The sequence below is a fragment of the Lampris incognitus genome, chromosome 4, assembly GCF_029633865.1.
Source record: "Lampris incognitus isolate fLamInc1 chromosome 4, fLamInc1.hap2, whole genome shotgun sequence".
Classification (NCBI taxonomy): Eukaryota; Metazoa; Chordata; class Actinopteri; order Lampriformes; family Lampridae; genus Lampris; species Lampris incognitus.
Genome location: NC_079214.1, coordinates 56,309,543 through 56,329,247, shown reverse-complemented (window position 1 = coordinate 56,329,247; position 19,705 = coordinate 56,309,543). Strand labels below are relative to the sequence as shown.

Here is a 19,705-nt window from a genome sequence, read left to right as displayed (position 1 = left end):
AATGGCAGCATCCAGTACTGTTAAACTATTCCAGTCCATCACCGTATCGGCCTGAATGTAAGTCGGCCCTAATTATAAGATGACCCCCCTTTTTCAACACCCGTTTTTGGAAAAACACTTTTTAAAGAAAGAAAATCTTGATTTTATAAAAAAAACAAATGAACAAACATTTAATTTGACAACAATGTAGTAAACACATATTGACTAAAACAAGATAAGTTTTTTTAAAGTACCACTCCGGTCATGTTTTAAGACATATGAAAATGTTCTGCTTGATATAATAAATTGTCTGATGTGTTTTTTTCTGCAAAATAATTTATCTTTGCAAAATCCTGAAAGTCACATCTATTCCTTTGCCCTCATTAAAAAAAATCCATAATCTATGGGGCGCCCCGGTGGCCCACCTGGCAGAGTGCCGCGTGCCACATAAGGTGGAGTCCTTTCCGCAGCGGCCTGGGTTCAAATCCAGCCCGGGCCCTTTGCTGCATGCCATCCCCTCTCTCTTGCCCCTGTCCTTCCTCTCTCTCTCGACTGTAACCATCAAATAAAGGCAGAAAATACCAAAAAAGATCATGTTAAAAAAGAAACCCCTCTTAATATGCAAATTATCCCTGCCCTCAATTAAGATCTCCCCGTGATTGCAGGGTCTCTATCCTCCCCCCCCCCGGAGCCACCGGTTCACTCTCTTGGGTCAGCATGGCAAGCGGAGCCTCACCACCTCCGCCACACCGGGCGGAGGCGAATGTACCAGATGTGAGAGACGCCAGGCTAGTGCAGACGGAGAGAGAGACGGAGGGAGAGCCAGACCAGACTGATGCTGTGGGAGAGTCCTGGGCCGTTGGCACGGGATCGAGGGAGATGCTGCGTGTGCCACGGGCAGCACAGCATGCCGGGCGGGTCTGCTACTGGGTCGCTGTCACTGTGAGGAAGGGGAGCCGGAGAAGGAAGGAAGGGAGGGGTGCGAGGTGAGCCGAGGACACACTGGGCAAGCTCTCCGTGTCAGCCAGATCTGTTGCTGGTTCTGTCTACTCTCTGTGTCTGGATGAATGTGTCATAACAAATAGATCTGTGACTGACGATATTTGCCCCCATCCCTCTGTCCAAACCCCCTCGTGGCAACAGTCTTGCCACAGTCGCATACAAGTGGACATATCAGAATGGTAATGTATTTTTGTTTGTAGGCATGTGAGCCCAGTGTCTGTAAATAAATCCCAACCGTTTCAGCAGTATGGTGGAATTTTTTTGGTAGATAGTGGAAGGAAGATCCAGGGTACGGTTTACATCCAAAAACTGCACACTCTACCATGTCTGCTGTCAAAACTTTCATGATATAAATGCAAACTTGCTCTCTGCACTGACAAGTCCGCTCTGTGCAGGAGGTTTCAGGTTTCTTTGCCAGCACCGTATGTGCATATTAGACAGCGATTGGCTTTGGGATTTGTGATGTGCCAAATCTAGCTTGCTCGGGGTACGTTTGAATCTCAGATTTTAGGGAAGTGCACGGACATCTCCCCCTACAGCAGAGGGTTGTGAAAACACTGCTGTAGTGACAAACTCTGCACAGATGCAAGTCAGTATAGCCAAAGTCAAACATTTTAGGGGACACAAACATAAGAAAAACACATTTTTGAGTGAAGGGGTACTTTAAACGAATTGTTGTGAGCCTCGATTATAACATACTTTTGAGTATTTTGTAATTTGTCATTTGCTGGATAGAAAAAAAGCAAGCATAATTGGATAATTGTGCTCCAATTATCAGGGCATCACACTGCTCAGCCACCCTGGGAAAGTCTACTCTAGGGTGCTGGAAAGGAGGCTCCGACTGATTGTCGAACCACTGATCCAGGAGGAACAATGCGGATTCTGTCCCGGCTGTGGAACAACGAACCAACTCTTTACCCTTGCGGAAGTGCTGAGGGAGGCATGGGAGTTTGACCAGCCAGTCTACATGTGTTTTGTGGACTTGGAGAAGGCTTACGACCGTGTACCCTAGGGCACTCTGTGGGGGGTATTACGGGAGTATGGGGTACCGGGGCAGTTGCTACAAGCCATTCAGTCCTTGTATAACTAAAGTGAGAGCTGTGTCCACATTCTTGGCACAAAGTCAAACACGTTTTCAGTGGGTGTCGAACTCTACCAAGGTTGTCCCTTGTCTCCGATTCTGTTTGTGATATTTCATGGACAGGATCTCAAGGCGCAGCAAAGGTGAGGAGTGTGTCCGTTTTGGGAAACTCAGAATTGCATCTCTGCTCTTCGCAGATGATGTGGTGTTGTTGGCTTCATCAGAACGTGACCTCCGGCACGCACTGGGGCAGTTTGCAGCTGAGTGTGAAATGGCCAGGATGACAGTCAGCACCTCCAAGTCTGGGGCCGTGGTTCTCTACCGGAAAATGGTGGATTGCTCCCTCCAGGTTGGGGATGAGTTGTTGTCTCAAGTGAAGGAGTTCAAGTATCTTGGGATCTTGTTCACAAGTGAGGGTTGGTTGGAGTGGGAGACTGACAGGCCGATTGGTGCAGCATCAGCTATGCTGATGCCACACACTAATCAGCACTAGCAGATTATTTTTCTTGTTTTAGGGATTTTCTTAATTCAAATATGTAAAATGTCTCAGTTTTGCAGTGCTGCAATTATCCTTATTGTCTTATTCTCCAAAACCAGTTAAAAACCATCAACGTCAAAATAGATATGCCAAATGTTGTTCAGTACCAAACTATCACAAACACATAGCCATCAGGACATTTTGTTTTGCCCTCTGTAGTCTGTCTCTTAAAGCAGACCTGACTTAGTGGCAGTGCTGAAGTGCTTTAAAAGGGCTCGTTATTACAACACAGTCTCATAGCCCACACATACATCGCCCTGTCCCTTGTCCCTAATGAGTGTTATCGCGTTGGTCCTGCTTGACTTGTCTTGCTAACTGGCATACATATATCCATATGTTCCACATGAGCAGGCAGAGAGGACAGGCCGGGTTGCAGGGACGCTTTCTCAGTTACATTGGAGAATTTTAGAGCAACAGCCAGGAGGAACAAGTCAGCTTAGCGCCATCTTTATTACTCTGTGTGTGTGTGGGGGGGCTACAATTAGTGTCAACAGTACAGTAGTGTCAACTTATCTGTTTTTAACGCTTGCTGAGTAAAAGCGTGGAGTCGAGAGACTTAGGAACATGAGAACGTAATCGTCAAGACGGCCAATAAGCCCATAGTGAGATGTGCTCGCCCATGCATATGCACACAGTTCAGGTTATAGTGGCACGTTTTGACTCAAACAGAAGCGAGGCGGGCTGAGAAAGCACCACACAACACCTCAGCAGAGTGGCAGCTAGCTTGGTGTTTGGATTAAACATGAAACAGGACACAACAAATGACTGAAGGTGAGTGAGTGCGAAAAGTGTTGAAGCAGGGGCCAAAGAGGGGATTTGTAAGGGCAATGGAGAGAAAGAAGCTATAGTTGTAAAGTGAGAATGTGTCAAAAGTCAAAGTGCCCCACGCTGGACTCTGATCACCGCTGCGCTCTGACAGACCATGAATGACAAGACCAGACTCCATATGGGCTCTAGACTTGTTCCCATGGCCTGTGCAGGCAAGGCGACGGGGTAAACGGGACACGGCTCATTTCTAGATGTTAGAAAAGCAGCATTTCTACACTGACATGGCAAACATTTATCCAAAGTGATTTAAAAGAGTCAGTAATATAAGCAGATGTGTTTGTGTCAACCTACAGACATCATAATAGCACTAAACAGTACTAACATCACAGTCAGGAGAGCATGTTATATTCAGTGAAATGTATGTAAATGTGTCATAAGTGCTGTTGTAAATAAAGATTATTATTATTATTGTTATTGTTATTATATGTAGAGCACCAATATTGAGTTATGAGATTCAAATAACAAAATAACTGGAAAATGCCTCAAGGCAGTATCAAGAGTGCAGTGTGTATCATGTCATGTACAAATCGAATAAAAATATGTTAATCACCAGCAAGGATACCAGTAATTCAAATTACAAGACCCCCCATTGGTTCCCAGTAGATGACTTGTTTGTCTGTTGCTGTGCTTGCTTTTAACTTTCTAATCTAAAACTTTAACTTTAATAACTAACAGCTTAACGACCCCTTGGTGCGTTTAATTTGATCATCGGCTCCTGCACTGAGTTGATCCCACTGAAACCCCGATTCTGTAGCGCTGGGGCTGTGTGTGGCTTTGTTTCTAACTTGTGGCTAAGCTAACCAGACAGTGATGCCATCTTTGCCCTACGAAGACGGTGTGCTACAAAAGAAAGCAACCAGAAAGACTGCTGACCTTGAAGAGGACGTTCGATTGGCTTTCTGATGAACTCCACCATAAGAAAGACTCCCTTTTGACCAGCCTCACGGACCTGACTTCTGGCCACTCCAAACGGATTGCCTCTCTCAGTGCAACCATCTAGGACACAGTTCTGTGGGACTCCTCCATTTGTCTACAGCTTCCTTGTGCTCGACACCAAACCACCAGTCGTCTTGGGCCAAAGTGGTGGTCCACGGTCACAAGAGAGGCCTGGACGAGAGGCTCGGACGTGGCTGCCCCCCCCCCCCGCTTAGGCCTAGGCTTAGGCTAGGTCCACCTAGCCTAGGCCATATGGTTAATCCGGCCCAGCCCTTGTGATTCCAGATCCACCCACCAATCAACTCCAGAGGACATTTGGCCATACCCCAAAGCTGGTCCAAGAAAACTAGCAAAAAAACAAAAACAAACCTGCTATTCTCACTGGCACACCAGTGAAGGAGGCACTTGCAGCTGAAAGGCAGGCATAAGGTAAAACGAATATATTCCAAAAAGAAAGGTGGGGGAAACAAATCTAAAACACCAAAGAAAAAGAGGACAGGTATAAAAAGAAAGACTCCAGATGTCTCTTTATCAGATGAAGATGAGTGCCTGTGTCTTGTTTGTGTGGAGCCAGAGAGACTTGGGTCCAGTGCATGAAATGCAGAGGGCTCATGAAGAGTGCCCCCCTGGCAAGGCAAGATACGTGTGCCAGAACTGCAATTCTGACCCTGAGTCTGACAAGTGAGGTTTGAGACCTGGTTTGAGATTTGTTTGAACGCTCGACATGTTTTATTAGAAACTTTGTTTGAAATGATCTTCCAGTTGTTGTAGTTGGGGCCGATTTAATGGCCATGTTCCAGGATTGATTCAAGTTCAATGATTAATCAGTCTTTTTTCTGTAGCTGAATTTAATTCTGAAGTAAAAAAATAACCCAACAGTGAATTGGTTCTTGTTTTATTTGTTGCAAAGCCAGTGTGACATCTTACCCCACACAGTGTGACAACTTACCTACTGATGGGGCAACGTGTCACATGTGCACACTCACTGTTTAAATGCCTATAACTCTGTATTGAAACAAGATATGAAAACGAAATGAATATAAAATATATGCCTGAGACTTTGTTCTTTCATTTGGTTTGCAATTTTTGGTAACACTTTATGATAACTACACACTATGAAGCATTAGTTAAGTATTAGTAACTACCCAATTTTTTAATATGATGTATTGATCCCAAGATATATAAGAGTGTGAAAAGTGTGACAAGATGCCCCGGTGTCCCCTATAACTTTTGAAGGAGGAGCTACGTCCTTTGAGAAAATAGGCGCTCTACCCTGGGGTCATTGGAAACAAAACAAAGCATTATATTCATGTTTACATATTGACTTCCCCATTGTGTAAATTGTTGTACTTTCCTTGGAAAAGAGTTTACCTAACTAAGTTTGTCTACCATCAAGTCTTTGAAATTTATATACTGTTAACAACATTATGATGAAGTTTAAACACTAACATGACAAATATGCAAATTATTGTACTTTCCTTGGAAAAGAGGCGGGAACCCTAAAATAATTCGACTAAAAAACTAACTGAACGTTGTCACACAGAGAAAGATTTGGTCTCCTTTGCATCCACATTCCTTGATATTGTTGGGAAATATACGTATCTGTAAGTAACCATAGTTCATTTCTTTTTTCATTTTGTAAAATAAACTATGTATGATCATAGACTATAGAGCTGAGCAATAGGTTACTTATGAACTTTCAAGTATGCAGGTAAGTGAAAGGAATGTAGCCAATATTAACTTGCTTTTTACAGGCACAAGGGAAAGGAGAATAAGGTTGTATGAAGTTGTGTGATCATCAGAAATTATGTAGAGTAATACGTTTGACAATGTTTCCTCAGAGATCTAAAACTATGCAGTACAGAGCCCACACTGACATTATATATACTTAAGCACAAAAAGTAAGGAAATTTGTGTTTGGTGGATCATTTCTTTGTTGTAACAATGCTTCTTGGCAATAAATCTTATAAAGTTGGAAAGCCTGTTGATTTCCCTTTTAAAGGGGGCCACATTTGTAGGGAACATGCATTTGTGGGCGCAACCCACATACTCAGCTGCTGAGTATGTGGGTTGCGCCCATGAAAAATTTGCCAAATCTTCTCTGCCAATGCCAAACAGCTTATTTTGCTGTCGCTATTGACTCTTGTTTTGAGCTTCTGGTACCCCAGGTGCTGACAATCAAGTGCCTGATATAAGATTTATTGCCAAGAAGCATTGTTACAACAAAGAAACAATCTACCAAACACACATTTCCTTACTTTTTGTGCTAAGTTTATATATGCACTTAAAGGAAATGTTAACCCCAAGTAATTGCATTTACAGATATGTCTTGTCTTGTACTTTGCACATATTTTGTGCTTTATTTTAACGTCTGATATTTTACGTTGATTATCTAACACACGAGACATTTAAAATTTAGTTTTAAAGCTGACTCAAAGAAGTATTTTGACTCTGTAATGCAGTAGCAAGTTCAGAAAATGTGTTTTTCTCATGCTATGACTGGTATGCATTCTAGGGGTGTAATGGTACACAAAAATCGTGGTTTTCAGTACATACCTCGGTTTTGCAGTCATGGTTTGGTACGTTTTCGGTACAGGAAGAGGGAAAAGAAACAAAACAAAACATAAAATGGCGTCTTTCTTCTTTTTTAATTAAATAGTGGTTTACTGAACAAATTAGGGTATGGCTCTGTCTTTCTAAAATAAAAAAATAAAAAACACTTGTAAACACTGCTGCAACCAGCTACAACCTACTAATAAAGTAAACTTTACTTAAAGTAAATCAAAAATAAATATTCTTTCAAATAAACAACAAAATACAATAAAATAAGCTTCCATTAAGGTGCAGCATTTAGAAAATTAACTGTAGTTGAACTCTACTATACTTGTATTCACATTACCATCTTTCAGCTTCACAACAGGACTGTGCAACATAAATATTCTCTAAAATCAATAGAACAAGCACGAACCCGTCCAGACCGCACCTGAGGCGAGTTGCGAGCTTGTGCTGCTGCAGGCGCTGAATTCTGAGTTCTGAGTGGATGATGGTGGTGCCTGGAGTAGGTTAGCGCAGGCTTGTGACGTCAGAGGTGCGACAACTGTTGTTGTGGTTCGAGATTTCTCGTGGTAATAAACGGAGAGTTTCTTGGCGCCAAAGAGTATAAATTCCCGAGTTTTTGTCCTGTTTAAGATACTATCCTTTAGCCTAGACACCTCGGGCGTTACACCGGTGGGATCCGGAAGTGTCCGGAAGCGTGCAGATCCTCAGAAGTCTCTTCGGAGCGCGGAATGACACAGCGCGAGAGCGCGTTTCCAGGAGAAGGGGACTACTGTAAATTACAAAATACTCACAGGCCGGTCGGCTGGGTGGTCGGCCCCTATAGCCGAGTGGTCAGCGATGTCGTCTGGTGGTGCAGTGCACTTCGGATCGAATCCCACAGCGGGCGTTGATTGAGCTGCGTTACACTACTAAACGCCCCTCTCAGGTCGCGGAGAGTGAGTGAGTGCGCACACTTTGCGATGCAGCCCACGGCAGCAGCTGCGCAGCGTCATGGGAAAAATAAAATAAGTATCCATTATGGTGCAGTATTCAGAAAATGAACAAGACTTGAACTGTACTGGATCTCCAATCTGGTTTACCTGCATTCGACATAACTATGAGGCTGCACTGTGCTAAATTACCGGCAATCTCTGTGGCATGCGTGTTTGTACGTGCATGCTTAGTGAGGTGGCTTAACGTACAACATCCGGCCCTTTGCGGAAACTTGGGCGTTTCAAATTAAATTCCGCACACAATAGTCCCGCACGTGCATTAGTTCGGTACACGTGCGTGCCGAAACGAAAGACCCATACCGAACATTTTCGGTACGAATATGTGTACCGTTACACCCCCAAATGCATTCATGCAAAGCCAACATTTATATGCATAATTATTCACATTGCGGGTGGCCCAGCTTGTTCACCAGCTGGCAACTATAGTTGGACTTTGTATCTTTATATCAGGCAACTCCTGTGGTTTGTGGCTCGACAGGTGAGGGTATTCTGAGGATGTTTCTGTCTGGTTATAGATCTGGTTGTGTTTAGTTTGTGGCTCAACAGATGAGGGTATTCTGAGGGTGCTTCTGTATAGATCTGGTTGTGTTTAGTTTGTGGCTCAACAGATGAGGGTATTCTGAGGGTGCTTCTGTCTGGTTATAGTATATCTGGTTGTGTAGTTTGTGGCTCCACAGGTGAGGGTATTCTGAGGGTGTTTCTGTCTGGTTATAGATCTGGTTGAGTCATGGTGAAACATAGGCTGTCTCTTCACTTGTCATTTATACAGACAGGATCAAAACATATAGAGCAAATCGCCTTACCCCTTATGTACTTAGGGCATTTTCACACCTATAGTCCATTTGATTTGGTCCAAATCAGTGGATGAGATGAGTTGCTACTTTGTTGCATTTCCCTTTGGTTCGGTTCGGGTTCACACAGCAAAATTTCAAGCGAACCAAAATGTATATAAAAAAAAGAAGCCACGTGGAAGATGTCACTCCGTTCATTGGTCAGAAATTTTTTTGTGGGGTTGGCGGGCGGAGAAAGGACAGTTTGTTTTTCTTCCGGGATAGCTATCCAAAATGGACCATCGGCAGAATAGGCATTTGTTCATACCTGCGGTCATAGTTTGGGCCATAGGCCAAGATATGCGAGCAGAATTTGAACGCACTTCAAGGCAAGGTCTCGAGAACAATGCGTTGCATGATGCATAGCGCGCAACTGGCGGCGGGAGCTGGTTTAATCCAAAAAAGGTGCAATACTTTCTGCAGTTGGGTCGGATCACGTTCATAACACAAACAAACCATACCAGTTTGTAGCTGTACCGGGAGTGGTCTTAGTCCAGTTGTTTCGGTCCACACCCGAGTGTGACTGCTGTGTTCACACTTGCCCAAACGAACTGCACCAGGGGGGGTAAACGCTTCAGGGTCCGCTGTTTGGTCCGTTGTGAAAGCACCCTAAGGGTTGTTTGGTCTGATGGTCTAAGCTGATTGGTCCATTTAAATCTAACCCTGGGGTGTTTACCCCCATGGTGCGGTTCGTTTGGGCAGGTGTGAAAGCACCCTAAGGGTTATTTGGTCTGTTGGTCTGAGCTGTCTGATCCGTTTTAATTGAAACCTGGAGCGTTTACCACCTTGGTGTGTCTCGTTTGGGCGGGTGTGAACACGGCGATCACATTAGGGTGTAGACAAATCGTCAATTTTATTTGTATAGCCCATTATCACAAATTACAAATTTGCCTCAGTGGGCTTTATAACAACGCAACAGCCTGTCCTTAGACCCTCGCATCGGATAAGGAACAACCCCCCCCCCAAAAAAAACAACTTTAGCATGGAGAAAAAATAGGAAGAAACCTCAGGGAGAGCAACAGAGGGGGGATCTCTCTCCCAAGACAGACAGACTTGCAATGGATGTTGTGTGTACACAATTTACACAATACAACATTGAAAGAGGATAGCAGAATTATAAAATATATGAAGAATATGAAGAGGAGGATGCCAAGCAGTGTCCAGATGCCACCAGAACAGCCCAGGACCTGAGCCACGTGACCACCATCCCCATGTAGACCTGGCAGGACAGACTACACATGCACACAAGAGAGACCCACATCACATCATTCACATATGCGGGAGAAGAGACAAGGGGGGGGGGGAAAGCACATTAGTCACACATCTGAATGAGACGGGTATAACATTGAAACAGGATAACAAGATTACATGGATTTATAAGATATACAGAAAGAAAATGCGATGAGGGGAATGCCAAGCAGTGTCCAGGTGGTGGCCACCATCACCATGGAGACCTGGGAGGAGGACAGACTGCACGTGCACACAAGGGAGACTCACATCACACCATTCACACACACAGAAGAAGAGAAGGGAGAAGGCATCATTCAGAGAAAGAAAAGACGTGAGAGAAGAGAACAGTCTGCAATAGTCAATAATCTATACCATTTAATCTTGTGGGCAGAACATCCATACATTTTCCGAACCGCTTATCCTGCTCTCAGGGTCGCGGGGATGCTGGAGCCTATCCCAGCAGTCATTGGGCTGCAGGCAGGGAGACACCTTGGACAGGCCGCCAGGCCATCACACAGAGCTTGAGATGGACTATACGGTTTAAGGAGATGGGACAGGTTGCATATCTTATAAAGTCCATTTAGGATTTTATAAGTCAGCAGAAGCACCTTGAAGTCTGATCTAACATGGATAGGAAGCCAGTGAAGGGAGGCAAGAATTGGTGTAATATGGTGAGATGTTCTATTTTTAGTTAGGATTCTAGCTGCAGCATTCTGAACCATCTGAAGACTTTGAGTACTTTTATTTTATTGTAATGTTCTGTTTTCAGGTCTGAAAACAGAACATAACAATAATCAAATCTGGATGGAACAAATGCATGTATTAGAGTCTCTGCATCAATCATAGAAAGGAAAGACCAAATTTTAGCTATGTTACGTAAGTGAAAAAGGCAGTCTTGGGGATTTCTTTACTGTGCTTATCAGTGGAAAGGCTGGGATCAAACGTAACACCGAGATGTTTGGCTGCCACATTTTGTGAAATCACAGAGTTGTCGATTGTTATTGTTACTTGAGCAGATTGATCAGACCAAAACAACCGGATGGAGACCTTGCTGAAGAGGTGGTCTCGGTCCGGTTACAAACAAACTCTGGTACGGTTCGTTTGTGGTATGAATGTGAGCCGGCCTAGATTTGACCCAACTGCAGGAAGCACTACGCGTTTTTGTGTGTGTATGGATTAAACCAGCTCCCTTTGCCAGCTGTGCTGTGCATTATGGGCTGAGGACAAGCTTTGCCAACACAGGGCAGCATGTCTTCTTCACGTAACATGAGGCAACACATTGTTCTCCAGGCGTTGTCTTGAAAAGTGTTCAAATGTGCCATTCCGCTCATATATTTGGCCTCGGTGTATGGACCAAACGATGACCGCAATTATTAACAAATGCCCATCCTGCCGATGGTCAGTTTTAGATATCTATCCAAGAGGAAAAACAAACTGTCCTCTCTCCGCCCACCAACCTTAGATTGGTGACCAATGACAGCTCCCACGTGGCTTTTGTTGATACATTTCGGTTCGTTTGACACTTTGCCGTGTGAAACCGAACCGAACCAAAGGGAAAATGCAACAAAGCAGCAACTCATCCTCTGATCTGGACCAAAGCAAACGGACTATACGTGTGAAACCCGCCTCAGACTCACTGTGAGAGCCTGGTGTGGGTTGCACCAACTGGTCTTTACTAAACCTGGTCGTTATTGCTAAATCGGTCTTTGTTAAGACCAGTCTTTAGAATGGACTTTACGCCAGTTGCACCACCAAAGTCTTAACAATGCCAGTCTTAGCGATCCGCGTCCATGTGAATGCCTATGCGATTATGGCTATCGCCTAGCGTGCGTTGCTAGGATACATTGGCAATCTCCCGTTGTTTTGCCAATTTGTGGCTAATCATTTCTAATTTGCGGCAACGTTATGGAGGATCAAAGAAAAATAAAATTCAATTCCACTGCCACTGAGATAATAACATTAATAGAGCTGTACAGCCAGCACAAGAAAACGCTGACTGCCAAGGAGCCCAACGTTATAACAACGAAGAGGAGGCAGTCGACTTGGAGAGAAATGACTCAGGCAGCCTTCATTCAGAAAACGATATACAGGGGCGTGCGGGTAGCGTAGAGGTCTATTCCGTTGCCTATCAACACGGGGATCTCCGGTTCGAATCCCTGTGTTACCTTTGGCTTGGTTGGGCGTCCCTACAGACACAATTGGCCATGTCGCGGGTGGGAAGCCGGACGTGGCCATGTGTCCTGGTCGCTGCACTAGCGCCTCCTCTGGTCGGTCGGGGCGCCTGTTCGGGGGGGTAGGAACTCCTCACTGTCAGGTGAAAAGAAGCGGCTGGCGACTTCACGTATCGGAGGAGGCATGTGGTAGTCTGCAGCCCTCCCCGGATCGGCAGAGGAGGTGGAGCAGCGACTGGGTGGGCTCAGAAGAGTGGGGTAATTTGGCCGGATACAATTGGGGAGAAAAAATGGGGGGGGGGGGAATCCTCCCTCCCCCAAAAAAAAAGAAAGAAGAAAACGATATACAGAAAAAGTGGAAAGACCTCCTGAGCAAGGCAAAGAAAGTTGTTTCTTTGAAAACAATCCATCAAACCGGTGAGGGTCTTCCCCCGAAAACGTCAGCATACAGTGACATCATTGTTGATGTTTTTGGAGAGGATTCCCTTGCTTTTACTGGCTTGGGCGGTGTGGAAAGCGGTGGTATTGACCAACCGCCAGAAGGAAGAGTGTGATGTCTCTCCAGAGATTAATGTGGTTCACATTAACATTGGGAGCGACGAGAGCAGCAACGGCTAAGGTGTGTATTCCACATAGACTACCTATTTATTTAGGCTATTTATTTATTTGTTCGTTAGTTTAATAATAGCTAGCCAGAATAATAATAAAATCTGCCAATAAATTCTGCTTCTAGCTAGAATGTAATAACGTTAGGCTAAGTCTTAGAAACTGTCATATAATGTTATAAACCAGATTTAATGAATTCGCTATTTGATTTCAGACTCGACCGATGCCACTCCTCCACAAATGTTTCAAGGCAGCAGCAGAAGCACCACCAATGAAACGGAGGAGACAGAATGAGCCTCAGCAGATGTTGCTTGAGAAGGAAATCCTCAGAGTGGAGGCTGAAACCAAAAAACACAAACAAAACAACAACAAATACAGAAGGAGCAGGAAAAGCTGGAGGTGGAAAAACAGAAAATAGCATTAGAAATACAGTGGCTCCAACAACTGAATATGCCTTACTCTGTATTTTTGAACAGGAAGAGCCATCCTATGTGGTTTTGAATTAAATCAACATGATAATAACAATTATAATCAACCACAATCTAATGCAAATAAAATACTTTACAAACATTGTTGTCCTTTCTTTATATGTGTTTTCTCTTTCTTTATACTTGTTTTCTGTATAAGTCCTTTATGTTTGGTTTACATGAGCAGACATTTAGCCAGGAATCATTTTGAACTGAAGGAATACATTGGAAATAGTTCCAAGACAAGAAGCTGATTAAGATGTTTTGAAACAATAAGAGAGATCTATCGGAACTTACAAGGTGTTAATGTGTGTATGGACTAGTCATCCACTGACGTCCTCATGCACTGCAGGGAGCACAGCGGGAACATCTTCCTCCTGCACTGGCTGATGGTGTTGCCTGGGGAAGGGGATCCTCTTGGCGACACAGATTTGTGGAGGGCAGTGCATGCTGCTATTACGGTACAGACTCTTTTAGGCCGCGTCCGCATCTCCCCGTTAAGGCCGTGAAACCTAGAAAATATAGCTAATGATTAGGGTACTGTCAGGCCCTGTTGAGTTAATTCAGCATACATTTGCAGATCATTTTAGGCATGCAATTAATAATTCAGAATAAAGACAGCATAAAGGCAATTATTTAAATTGAAATGGGCCTAGTGGAAGAAAAGGGCTAATTATAGCTAGTTTCTCTGTAAGGGAAGTTTTTGTAAGATATGCACATTATGTAGCTTACCTGCGCTTGAGGACTCTGGTGCATCGCTCAACAAGTGACCTAGTGGTGGCATGGATGGTGTTATACCATCGTCCTTGCTCAGCCCTCAGAATGATTATCAGTGCCATCAGCCAGCATTTCAGTAAGTAGTCACTAGGGCTGCCAAAATTGGCCAAAAATTACATTCGATTATTCCTTATTAAAAAAAACCCACATAGGTTTGAACCCATTCAAATATATTTTTGCGCATTATGTCCATAGGAGGGCAAACCAATACAACGAGAGACATAAGTACTTGTATAGGTATATTTATTTCAACATAAGCATGTCTTTTAAAAGATCAACATACCTACACATTACAAAATGAACAAATAAAATAATGTCCTATACCATAAACTTAATTTAAAGACCACTGAGAGCTCTCTCTCTCTCTCTCTCTCTCTCTCTCTCTCTCTCTCTCTCTCTCTCTCTCTCTCTCTCTCTCGCTCTCTCTCTCTCTCTCTCTCTCTCTCTCTCTCTCTCTCTCTCACGCAACCGGCGTAACTATTAGAACGCCAAATTATGACCAACTTAGTTTAAGACCAAGCATATGCCCTGTTGGTGAAACCAGCCCCTGATCTTTTATTTTTATTTTTTTCATATTGCAGCAAAACCATGGGATACTACACAGGAACTGTGACCATACTATTTCTTACGGTTCTCTGGCCTGCCTCTCATGGAGGGAAGATTCTGGTTTTTCCTGTGGAGGGAAGTCACTGGGTGAACATGAACTTTCTCATCAAAGCGCTCCATTCCCAGGGACATTCGATCACAGTGGTGCGAACCACTAATAGCTGGTACGTCAACGAGGAATCTTTGTACTACGACTCGATCAATATACCTGTTGAGGGCACTGATGAAAATTTTATCAAGCCAATTATAAAAAATCTCATCGACATGGAAAGAGTTAAGTCTTTTGCACTAAATGCACAGGTAGATATGTTTTCAGCTGTATATAAAGTTCATATGATAAACTGTGACATTGCAAGAAATATGCTGAGTGACAAGAGTTTGATGAGTACCATTGAGAAAAGTCAGTATGACTTAATCCTCACTGACCCAGCATCGGGCGTAGGTATTTTGTTGTCACATTATCTGAAGTTACCTTTAGTCTATAATGTACGGTGGGCAACAGCCGGGGAGGGACATTTGGTCATTGCACCTTCCCCTTTATCCTTCGTTCCAGTAACTTCTTCAGGTCTCTCAGACAAAATGACTTTTGTACAGCGAGTCAAAAATATGCTTTTCTACATGCTTGTGTATCTTGAGGGCAGTTTACTAAATGCACTGTATCAAACTGTTTGTGATGAGTACTTCACGGGCGTCAAATTTAAAGATCTATTGCAGAGTGCCGATATATGGCTTATGAGAGTTGACTTTGTGTTTGAGTTCCCTCGCCCCACCATGCCGAATATTATCTATATAGGAGGTTTCCAGTGTAAACCTGCTGAACCTCTTCCTCAACACCTGGAAGACTTCGTGTTGAGTTCTGGTAAACATGGAGTCATCATCATGTCTCTGGGAACTTTTGTCAGTGAACTTCCAACTGACATGACCAATAAGATAGCTGCAGGTTTTGCCAAACTACCTCAAAAGGTCATCTGGAGGCATACAGGTGCCAAGCCGGCAACCTTGGGCAACAACACTTTACTTGTTGACTGGATGCCACAGAATGATCTTTTAGGACATCCAAAAGTAAAGCTAATTGTGGCTCATGGAGGTACAAATGGGATTCAAGAAGCCATTTATCATGGAGTCCCAGTATTGGGCCTTCCTTTAGTTTTTGACCAATATGACAACCTCCTGCGTCTGAAAGACAGAGGAGCAGCCAAGATTTTATCTTTAGTCACAGTGGACAAAGACAACAACTTTCTGGAGGGCTTACAGGAAGTTCTTCACGAGCCGTCCTACAGAACAAACATGCAGAGACTCTCCAGGCTGCACAGAGACCAGCCAATAAAACCACTGGACCACGCCCTCTTCTGGATAGAGTTTGTAATGAGGCACAAAGGCACTGCTCACCTGAGAACTGAGTCTTACAGAATGCCCTGGTACTCCTACTACTCTATAGATGTTATCTTGATTTTGCTAGCTACTGTTTTGCTGATTACCTTTCTCGCTTTTGCATGTTTCAGAAACATGTGCAATAAGATTTCCCTGAAAACAAAAACAAAAAAAGAATGAAAAAAAAATCTGTCCTGTGCTTTGCCAAATTCACACCATCCTCAATAATATGTAATGTTGGGCTTTCGGTTCAATAAACTGGGAAATACTTATGAAAAGACATCACCATCTCTGTGTTTTACTCACGTTTTATACTAACGTAAATATCCCTTCAACACTATCATAACAGCATTGTAATTTGTGAGTGATAAATCTCCTTCCCACAAAAAGCTCCAGTGACTAGCCCCACCAGTCACAGTGGGGATGAAGGTATTCATTGGTTATATGAGGATTGAGTTGGCCTATCATACCTGTACTGAGTAGCAACAATCCACCACGATCCCTGTTTCAGTCAAGACAGCTGGCATTCATAGGTGCCATCACCAGTGTAAAGGTAGTACTGCCAAACTTTCTCACCAAGCACAATATGGTGTATGTATTAGATAAAGAACCCATAAAGCTATACATATTTTTGTACTGTGTGGTTATTGTATGTTTAAATGTGAAATATTTAACAATGTAATTATGAATCATATCACTGCAATCTAACAGTTTCCCACAGATTTTTTTTTACAATGGTTGAATAACCCAAAACCCTATAGGGTGGTCAAGAAGCATGAACCCCAATTAAGACAATTATCCCAATTATAATATCTAAATAGGGATGAATACAGGTAAAGTGGGACACTTTCTGATAATTTACATTTTGCACCGTTTTAAATTATGATCCAAATGGCTTAATTATCAGAGCTATAGACACTTATAATACATTTAAGAGGTTTTTTTTAAGTTCAGAACAATGCAGTTTGTTGTGCAAGCTGTTAAAGAACATTTGAATCCATCTACACACTTTAAAAAACCCATTAGGTGTTCAGGGAAATATAGTTTCCAAGTAAAACCTTTAAAACTTTATTCATTTTTCTTTTTAGACTTTCAAGGCATACTGTGTGTGGGAGAATTCGTTGGGCAAAGCCAGCAAATCATGTTAGCGCAGAACTGAAGCTCAGCCAACGTTACCACCCAAAACTATTCTTCACTATTGGACATAAAACTAAATACATGATAAATAAAACTTCAAAACAGTTGATCTGGTGCAATCCATAAAACCATGAAATATGAAATACGACTCTGAAATGGATCCTTTTAAACAGGCCAGAAGAAACTTCCTTTAGAATACAGATTATCTCTAGACAGGCATTTCACATTCAAATGACACGTCACTCAAAATCAGGGTTTCCACAAAGGGTTACATCACGCTCAAAGCATTTGGCTTCAGCAATAACAGGTAAGTAAAACACTTCTTTCTGATTAAACGATTATTCAGCAATGGCTGAACACGTCTGCTGTATCAGTCTGAATGACCGTGTTGCTCCGTCAATAGTGTGGTGTGCGTGTGTACCAGCGCCGTTGCTGTACAGTCCCGTTCAGCTCAGTTCACTGGGCGCTGATGTGTGCTCGTGTGCGGGTGTATGCAAGGAATGCGCAGCGGTGCAACGTCCCTTCCAGTGCGTGTGTGTGTGCGTGCGTGTGCGTGTGGGGGGGCGCCCGAGCGCAGCGTTAGTTTGTTCAGTCCACAGGCAGTTGTGTTCAGGCTGCGCACGGTAGCATATGTGTGTGTGTGTTTGTGGATATCAGCGTTAACGTGTGGTGCAGAGGTTACCCAGACAACAGCGGAGATCGCACGTCAGAGATGTGTGATGGCTGGCAGGGCAAACTTCTCACGAACCCTCCTGTATAGCGCAGAGAACACGCAGGCTTGTCTTCCGCTTTCTGGCCTCCTACTGTAGCAAAGCGGGACAGCGTTTCCCCCTCGCGATTCACACACGGAGTGGGGGGGGGGGTGTCCGTAACGGGTTTAACTAGCCCCTGCCTTACACCCTTCGATACTGACGACGTGCAGGCTTGCTCTTCCAAAACCAAACTCTCACAAAGTTAACGTATCACTTCTAGCGACCTAGACGGTATCTATGCACTAGACCAGTGGTTCTCAACCTTTTTGGGGTCCTGGACCCCTTGCGTATTTTTGATCTACCCTGAGGACCCCTCCACCTGATCTTGGGGGAGGGGGGTTGCAATTTGATAGAAACAGTAGAAACTGCATTTTAAATTGCATTATAGCATTTATTCACTCTTTGGGGCAAAAACAAGAGCTTTCAGTTGTAACTTAGATATAGTTAACAAAACAGAATTCTTATGCAGTAACTTTCAGATATATGTAACAAAACAGAATATGTATTCAGTAACTTTCAGATATATGTAACAACAGAATTGTTATGCAGTAACTTTTAACAATGCAAACGGGAGCGAGATCTCTTATTAAAATACAATAAATTACACTTGTGAAACAGATGTAATGAGAGAAAAAAGTCCTGTTACCCTTTATAGTTTAGGTAGATAAAGGTCTCAGGCACATTTGAGTAAAATAATCCTATTTCTATAAATGTCATAGGATCTTTTTTTAAAAGATATTTTATTTTCACGGACCCCTTGCAATTACACCACGGACCACTAGGGGTCCGCGGACCCCCGGTTGAGAAACACTGCACTAGACTAACGCTTGACTGCTCATACAGCCGTCTTCATCCGTGTCCAGCCTATCTGTGCATCGCCATGCAGCTCCAGCTAATAGCAAAAGTTAACAGTATTTCAATGCAGCACTCGCACTAGCAAAGAAAACGAAAACACATACGTAACCACGTTACTGGTATCCAAAGTGTCACCGCCTATGACCACTTGATAAGGTTTTAACATTAATCTGTTTTGCACAGCAGTAGAACTCATCCGCCATGACCGCTCCGTCCACGCTGCTCGTACTCTCTCTCTCACTTGCGCCTTTCGTTTCTTCGTGCGCGTTCATGTGTCTTAAAAGCGCAGTCAATATTTGTACCCGCTACAAAAGGAAGACCATCTCTCTCTGTGCATTCTTACCGATGCCCCACGGTGACATCGACTTACTACCAGTCAGAGAGTCACGAGTAGGCTACCTATCACCGTATACAATTTTACAAGTAGTTTTGCCAGGCAATACTCGTTTGAGACGTAGTATTGCCACGGCGATACCGATGGCAGCGGCCATGACATCCATCCATCCATTATCTGAACCGCTTATCCTGCTCTCAGGGTCGTGGGGATGCTGGAGCCTATTTCAGCAGTCATTGGGCGGCAGGCAGGGAGACACCCTGGACAGACCGCCAGGCCATTGCAGGTCCAATACACACACACACACACACACACACACACACACACACACACACACACACACACACACACACACACACACACACACACACACATTCATACCTAGGGACAATTTAGTATGGCTGATTCAACTGACCTACATGTCTTTGGACTGTGGGAGGAAACCGGAGCCCCCGGAGGAAACCCACGCAGACACGGGGAAAACATGCAAACTCCACACAGAGGACGACCCTGGACGACCCCCAAGGTTGGACTACCCCGGGACTCAATTTCTTGCCGTGAGGCGACCGCGCTGACCACTGCGCCGCCGCCGCCATGATGGCATCAGCGTGGCAATTACTACAGCTTGTCTGATGAATGGGTCTGCCTGTGTGT

At 43.8% G+C, this 19,705-nt stretch overlaps 1 protein-coding gene across 1 annotated transcript; it reads left to right on the top strand.

The window, feature by feature from the left end:
• Positions 1–14,608: 14,608 nt before the first annotated feature.
• On the top strand, positions 14,609–16,153 carry LOC130112081 (UDP-glucuronosyltransferase 2B13-like). Its single transcript, XM_056279379.1, has one exon. The coding sequence runs from the start codon at positions 14,696–14,698 to the stop codon at positions 16,151–16,153; it is 1,458 nt and encodes a 485-aa protein (XP_056135354.1). The 5' UTR covers positions 14,609–14,695.
• The last annotated feature ends 3,552 nt before the right edge of the window (positions 16,154–19,705 follow it).